Source organism: Manihot esculenta, chromosome 2 (genome assembly GCF_001659605.2).
Source record: "Manihot esculenta cultivar AM560-2 chromosome 2, M.esculenta_v8, whole genome shotgun sequence".
Lineage (NCBI taxonomy): Eukaryota > Viridiplantae > Streptophyta > Magnoliopsida > Malpighiales > Euphorbiaceae > Manihot > Manihot esculenta.
Genome location: NC_035162.2, coordinates 12,501,287 through 12,509,005, shown reverse-complemented (window position 1 = coordinate 12,509,005; position 7,719 = coordinate 12,501,287). Strand labels below are relative to the sequence as shown.

The window sequence follows — 7,719 nt, the reverse complement described above, 5'->3', positions numbered from 1 at the left end:
AAGAAATTAATATTATGGTATTTGTATATATTTGAACTAAAATTATAATAAATGTATAAACTTGTTACTATATTTAAATAAAATTAATAATTTGTAATAAAAAAATAAAAGTAAATTTAGTAGTAATGATGTAACTAAATATAATTTAAGAAATAAGAATGATATTAATAATAATTAAATTTAATTATACGAAGTCCGTGTCACCTTTCATTAGAGTGTTTTATATTGTATTGACGCCAGTCAAATGATGGCTTCTATTGAGGCGTCATGGTTCGACATTTATTAAAGAAGAGCCAGGATTTGGCGACTGTAAAAAAGGTGTCAGGTTTCCTTTTCGCCTGCCTGCCACGTCACAGCCCAACCCCAAATTGGTGTAAATTTGTTTATACCGATCCAGAATCCCCTAATAAAATTCCCCCAACCCTAATTTTGCAAAAAGCCCCTTGAAAAGTAACGACAAGGTGGGCTTCAGCACGAGCTTCCTCCAACTTCATTATGAGCTCCTCCATGAAGGGTGCTCTTGTCCCATGAATGATTCCAAGCATTCCCAAGTAGAAATCCTTGATAGTGACGAGGCACCGTCCTCCTTTCTCTGGAACATCTGAAAGAGCTATACGCCGATCTCGAAGATCTCTCTGCAACTCCTCCGCGGACGCGCACGCCTCACGCTCTCTCCCTCCTGCCACCAGAACGTTCAAATAATGCCCACCGTTAAAGTAGCGGCAAGTTAAGAGTACGTGAGCGGTGCTCTCATTACATTCAATATTTTTCATTCACATCCAATAATTCTTGCAAGTTAATCACTATCAACCGAACGATGCATGCGATGGGTCCATACTTAAAATCAACGGCTTCAGGACCGCCTGTGAGAAAATATTTTTAAGCACCACTGTGCCAATTAGTAGCATTGGTTCCTCCGCCCAGTAATGAGAAAAACCTCCCTCTCAAAATAGTTCTTCTCGGCTCATGCCACTCTTGAGTTGCCTCCTTCGGTTTACGTCTCTGTCGTTTCGCTCTCTGGACAAGCTTATATCTGTAAGAACTAAAACGCACTACACTCACTGCCGATCAGTAACCTGCATGGATAGCGGCGACGGCACCAGCTCGGCCTGTACGTTGGTATTATGTGGAAAATCATCAGCAGAGAAGGAAATTGCTCTATCTTTGAAGAAGAATAGTGCTGTCAAACTCCCTGACGATACTCCAGTTTCTATACTCTTGGAATCGGAGATTGCTAAGCTGGACAAAGAGCCTTTCAATGTAGAGCTGTTCTTCAATTGTCTTTCCACCAGAATTTTCGGTAGGTTCCTCATTTGGTCTCCTCGATTGACTTCGACTCACGATGTCGTTTCGCTGTAAGCATCACCAAATTCATATCTTTCCTTTACTCGTTTGTTTGCATAAATGATTATTTGGTTATGTTTTTTATTTTTTTACAGCAATTTCTGTGAGCTTCCAATCGGCGCTGCTTGTGTCGCTGATGTTCAATATAAGGGACGAGGTTTGCAGTTATCATTCTTTTGTTTGTGAATTGACGGGTCCTACACGCTTCTTTAGTTAGTAAGTTTTGTCCATTGATTGCTTAGGTCGATCAAAGAATGTGTGGGAATCTCCTTTGGGCTGCTTGATGTTTTCTTTTACTGTGCAAATGGAGGATGGGCGAGTTGTGCCTTTGTTGCAATACGTGGTGTCTCTTGCCGTTACAGAAGCAATAAAGGATGTTTGTCACACAAAAGTAAGTAGCTTCCAATATTGAATTCTAAAATTTGTTTTCTAAATTGATCCGAGTTGCAATCTTTTACGCTGATCTATAGCGTCTCTTTAGTGATGCTTGTATAAGTAGCGAAAATTATGACTTAAATAATAGGATTCGTGAAGTTATTTGTGGCTTTAATAAAATAAAATCTTTCCTGAAGACACAAACACACATATGCATACATACAAAGCAATTTTAGGGAGGCCAAGGCTCCCCCTCTCCTGTCCCCCTCCCCCCTCTCAGGCCACTGTTGAAACTTGAATGAAGGGCAAAGAGTCAGAAGGAGATTATGTTATAGGATAGTATCACCCATAATAAGGTACTAAAAGTCAATGGAACTTTTTTGTGGTCGTTGGTAGTTTAGCCTCTTTTAAGATATCAGTTAGGACTAAGCCAAAGGCACAATATAGAATTTATTTCTGATTATCTTTGTGACAACGAAAAAATGTGCATCTTCAATTTTTTTTGCTTTGGGAAACTTGGACCATTGATTTTCATGATAATCGTGTTGTAATTGTTTCACCCAATATATGAATTTTTAAGACACCATTATGCTCATTTTGGCAATATCACCCATTTCAGGGCTTACCATTTCTCGACATTAAGATAAAATGGCCAAATGATCTTTACTTAAACGGCCTTAAAGTTGGTGGCATCCTATGCACTTCAACTTATAAATCAAAGAAGTTCAATGTTAGTGCTGGTAAATACATTATCTTTTTCTGTTTTTCTGAGTGCCCTTGCTTCTATATAGCTGGCTGTAAGCAGTCCATAATTTATCCTATGTGCTAGAGGCCAGTTGTAATTCTTGTGCATGATCAAAATAATTTATCATCCTTCCTTTTGCAGGTATAGGTTTGAATATCAACAATGAGAAACCAACAACATGCTTGAATGCGATACTAAGAGAATTATCTACTGCTGATTTCCAATTTAGCCGAGAAGATATTATAGCAGCTTTTTTTAACAAATTTGAAAATCTCTATGATCTTTTCATAAATCAAGGTGAATGTATGTTTCCAATTGTTGCCAAATCCTACTGTACTCTTTTCAATTATCAGTTATTCTGTGGAAACATCACTTGGCTGTGCAGTCTGATGCCCTCTTCGATTTCAGTCTAATCAATTATTTACTTGTGGAAATCAAATAATTTGTTTAGAACAGTAAGTTGTGCCTAAATTTGTTATTATATAGTCTTTTGAGGAAACAGTATATTACTATTTTCCTGTCATCTTCTAAACTTCATGAAAGGAAGAGAAATAAGTTCCTTTTAAATTTAATGTCAGATTTTAAGCAAAAGCTAGTCTGTATTTATCTCTCTTTTTTTTTTTAATCAAACTATTGAAGGCGGTGAACCTATCTGCAGAAGCTAAATGCTTACTTTTCATGATAACCCTTTTCTGCCCTCAAAGAAATTACAATTCTTCCCTTGTTTATAAAAATATTGATATTCCTTCAAACAAAATCTGAAATTGGAACCCATGTCAATTGTATACAAATTATGGCTCAACCCGTCAAAAATGTTGCAGCAAACTACTGGCATCAGGCATGCCCCCTGATTGGGATATCAAAAATTTGTTGAAAATAACTAGCACAAGTTATTTCCTCTCCAGCGCCAGAAAAAGATTTTAAGAAAAGCAAATTTTGAATAGCATAATTCTGTTTGCTAACTGCAAACTCTATGTACGATGAATGACCATGCCAAGTTTTTTTTATATATGATTCAGGATTCCAAACTCTTGAGGAACTGTACTATAGAACATGGCTACACAGGTGAGAAATGCAACTTTTTATCCCTTCATCACTTACATGTACCACTTCTATTATTGGTGCACATTCTTGTCCATCAGAGCCCTAGAGAGTTTTTCAGAAGCATCATTTCTCCTTCAAATGTCATGTCCATACTTGTCACTGACCAGATAAATCTTGAAGGAAGGGTGATTTGTTAATGACCATTGTGTCTGACAATTCTGCAGCAATTAAATGTAGATGAAAGCCCATAAACCTTAACATTTGGGTTTTATAACTCTTCACCCAGCAAGTTGCTGTACTAAGCTCCAAACAACTTAACTGAACCTACAAATTCCGCTTTGTACAACCATGGAACTTACAAGCTGTATGGGAATAGGTTTCATTTGTACACTTTGTATACAGTTATCTACAATCTTTTCACATGTTCAGTAATTGCTAATTCATTTTTCCTGCATTATGTTCAAGTTCAGATTGCTGTTTATCTGCCTTTATCCTTGTAACTGCTTCACTTCTTTGCTTTGGGAAAGCCATAATTAGGCAAAATGACTTATCACTTTCTAGGCCATATGTTGAGGACTAACACCTTTTAAGTTGAACAGATTGTAGGCAAACCAGAATAGTCACTTTTTCTCTTCAATCTGCTTTAGCTAGGATGTCACCAAATATGCCAGTTTTTCTGTCAGCAGATCATCCATATTTCCTGTCTTGAAGCTATTATAATCATTTTCTTCACTTAACCCAACTGAGCTCTTGAATGTTATTGTCAAGACTCAAAATGAAGGTTTACCATGTCCAATATATTTATCATATTTTGCTAGCATAATTTTTTATTTATTTATTTATTTGATACATGTAGTGAGCAGAGAGTCATCATACAAGAAAAAAATGGAGATCAAGTAGTGGAGAATGTGGTCACTATTCAGGTATAGCCAATTGAAAGATTTTCTAGATCTGTTGCTACTGTGAAAATTTGAGATGCATGACATAGACAACTCAACTAAGCTTTAACTGTTTAAGGCTGAATATGCATGCACATGAACATTAAATTGTCTATCGACTTTGTCCTAATGTAGATGAAGGCAAAATATTTTGTTAAAAACTAGGGATTATCATGCTTTATTTTTTGATACTTTGTTTTAAACCGTTCTTTAAGATAAATTACTTTTAAATAGTAAACCACTCTTTAGAGAAAGTAAAAATTTGAAAAAAATTGTGAGAAATACAATAAATTTTTAGCAATGTCAACTACTCTTACGTAAATATGTTTTAGTTCCTCATTAGCCCTTTTTTAGGTTTTTAAAGCTTAAGAGAACTAAATGTTAGCTCTGCAATTAGCTTCTTGCCTGACCATCTCTAGCCACCTGGTGTTTGTTTCTATTTTTAGAAAGAATAATATGCGGAATAACTTGTAGTAATAAAACTCTAGATAATTTGTGTTCATTTTAGGATTCCTATTATGTTGCTATAACCTTTCCTTTTGCTCTTTTCTTGGGAACACTATATGAAATTTTGACCATCTTTTTATGCATGGAAATCCCTAATCCAATGTGAATAATCAAAATAAATGGTTCAGGTGCCATGACATTTCACAAGGGGTACTGGTGCTGAGACTTGAAGTAGTGCATTATTTTGTATTTCATTCACTCTTTTGTTTGCAGGGCTTGACATCCTCAGGGTATTTATTAGCTGTTGGCGATGACAATCAGATGTGTGAGCTTCATCCTGATGGCAATAGGTAGAGTTTATTTTCTCATTGAAGATTGCATTTGATGTATAGTTTCTAGTTGCATATGATGGACTCTGATTCTTGCATTCCTGAGCTAGCCAAATAAAAAATCTGGCAATAGGTCATGGTCGGATGTCTTTTACATATCATCGAGAAGCCACACAATAAATTTTGGGAGGCAGATGTGATGAACAAATAAGTTCTGGTTTTATAACATGCCAATTCCTTTTGTTTTCCTTGGGGGAAAAAGTTTCTATATGGATTCCTCAATCTTTGGGTGCAGGAACAACTAGGACCACTGAGATAGTGGCAAAGGCTTTCATTATCTAAAGTTAATTTCTGTCAAACAAAAGTAGGTGTACCCCTTTTCTTTCTTAGACTTAAAACATCCAAGAGACAGTTTCAAAAAATTTATTTGAGAACAACTAATATACATATATTCTATTGTGCATAGGAAGGGAAAGAAGTTCAAATGGTGAATACCAATTCTTAAAGTACATCATACAAGATGCGCTATGGGGCTGCGGCTAGATTTCATTACTTCCCCTACTATATTAGGGGCTTTTGTATCTATTTAGTTGCTTAGTAAGATCAGCCATTGGATTTGGAAAAAAAATAATTTTGGTCTGAAACATATCTTTTTCTTTTTTACCAAAATACCATGAGGTTCTTCTCAAAGCCCAGCAAGTAGCACCACAAAAGTGGTTGCTCTCATGCATTGTATTGATTTTGATTGTCTTCAAAAAGGGACCTCTATCAGTGGCCTATCTAAGGTTGTAGCATCTGGTATTTGTTTTGCTTTGTATAATTCTTTTATCCTTGGAATTGTAATTATCTTCCACAGTTCCTGCCATCATTGATTCATCAGTGTAGCTTTTTAAAGGCACTGAAAATTATGTAGAAGAAATTTAGGCAAAATTACAAATAGTTGTTGATGATCCATATATAGTACAACAATAAGAACAATTAAGCCTTAATACCATACTAGTTGGGATTATCTATATATGGATCCTTTTTTGATCATTGTGCTCTGTTGAACACACACATCAATGTCTGTCACCCATTGATAATGTAAGAGAAACAACCAGGCTATCATTTCTGTCCATAAACCTTGTCATCTTTGTATTTTTATCAAAAGAGTACCATAAAAGGTCTCTAGGAAACTCTTGGATGTTCCATATCATCTTTGAATTTTTATTATGTGCTTTCTCTTCGTTGATGAGCACTTGAACTCTTTTATTTGTCCTCATCTTTCCATGAATGATTGGGATCAATAATATTGGCTGAAGGACTCACCTAAGTTTGTTAAAAGTTATAATGTTATGGTCTCTGTCAGCAACATTACAGGATTTATGCTTGGAGTCTGTACATGTGAATTGTTTTTATTAGTCCCTTTCTTAAGCCCTGCAAATAAGCTTTCTGGATTTGCATTTACAGTTCTTCCCTTCTCCTCCGCCCAAAAGATCTTTCTTCTTTAGGAGGAAGGGTTTTTCACCATTTGGTATCATTCTAAACTGCATATTTTTAATGCGTACTTGCACTTGCACACAGTTCATATCTCAAAGTTTGCTCTAAAAGTAAGGCTATCAAGTTTTTATTTTGCAATATCTGATATTTATCGCCAGCGTATGTGCATAATATATATATATATATATACACTCAACCTCCACCTGTGGAACAATGATAGTATATGAAGCTTAGGAAGGTCTTTGTGGCAGCTTCCTTAAGCTTTCATAATTTTTCTCGTCATCAGCTAAACAACTAGAAAAAAACATGCTTAGTTGCTTCTACATTGTCTTTATAGAATGCTTGTATCAATTAGCAATTATTTTCATATGGTTTTACATTTGAAGTTCTGTTTCAACATAGCCCAATCCCGATTGTTGCCTTATTGGAAATAATCAGTCTTGTTTCTCATATGGCTGCAGTTTTGACTTCTTCAAAGGACTTGTCAGAAGGAAACTTGAATGAGGAAGATTTCTTCAACACCATCATCTGGCAGCGACATGAACTGTCATTTGGAACTTATTTGCAACAGAGGATGCTTTATGAATTTAACTTATGTGTTTAGTTCTGCCACTTATTTAGTTTAATCAAATTATTTATCTTTTATATTCAGGTTCATTTTTAAAAAATGAGATGGTAACACTTGTATCTATATTCTTTTGTGATCCCCTATTTATAATCATATAATCTTACTTTAGTTAATAAGGTCAGATTGTGTAAACTATGGCCATCGTGCAACAATTTTGTAGCGTTGCAAACTGAAATCCATTTTTTTTATGGGGTGGGGGGTGTCACATGAATTACTTTGTGTTAGTTGAGTCAAGATCTATCAATTAATCAATCATTTGTTGGAAATTTGGTATCTTCTTTGACATGTATGGAAGGATACAAAATAAGCAGCTGTATTATCGATTATGGTTCAAAGTCTACATCATTATGGTTGGTTGAAGCCTCAAGGGCCATTGTTGAAAGATATGCT

The 7,719-nt window shown here is 35.4% G+C and overlaps 1 protein-coding gene across 3 annotated transcripts; it reads left to right on the top strand.

The window, feature by feature from the left end:
• Positions 1–368: 368 nt before the first annotated feature.
• LOC110609471 (biotin--protein ligase 2) lies at positions 369–7,450 on the top strand. Of its 3 annotated transcripts, none has more exons than XR_006350037.1 (10): positions 369–1,355; positions 1,440–1,501; positions 1,587–1,735; positions 2,339–2,459; positions 2,606–2,761; positions 3,484–3,529; positions 4,365–4,431; positions 5,167–5,243; positions 5,518–5,586; positions 7,163–7,450. XR_006350037.1 is itself a non-coding variant. In XM_021749058.2 (9 exons), exons 1-9 carry the CDS (start codon positions 967–969, stop codon positions 7,203–7,205), a joined length of 1,110 nt encoding a protein of 369 aa, XP_021604750.1. In that variant the 5' UTR covers positions 370–966; the 3' UTR covers positions 7,206–7,450. The 3 variants fall into 3 exon arrangements, 1 of the variants encoding a protein (XP_021604750.1); XR_002487049.2 differs by lacking the exon at positions 7,163–7,450 and adding an exon at positions 5,689–6,077; XM_021749058.2 differs by lacking the exon at positions 5,518–5,586 and having other exon boundaries at positions 370–1,355.
• The last annotated feature ends 269 nt before the right edge of the window (positions 7,451–7,719 follow it).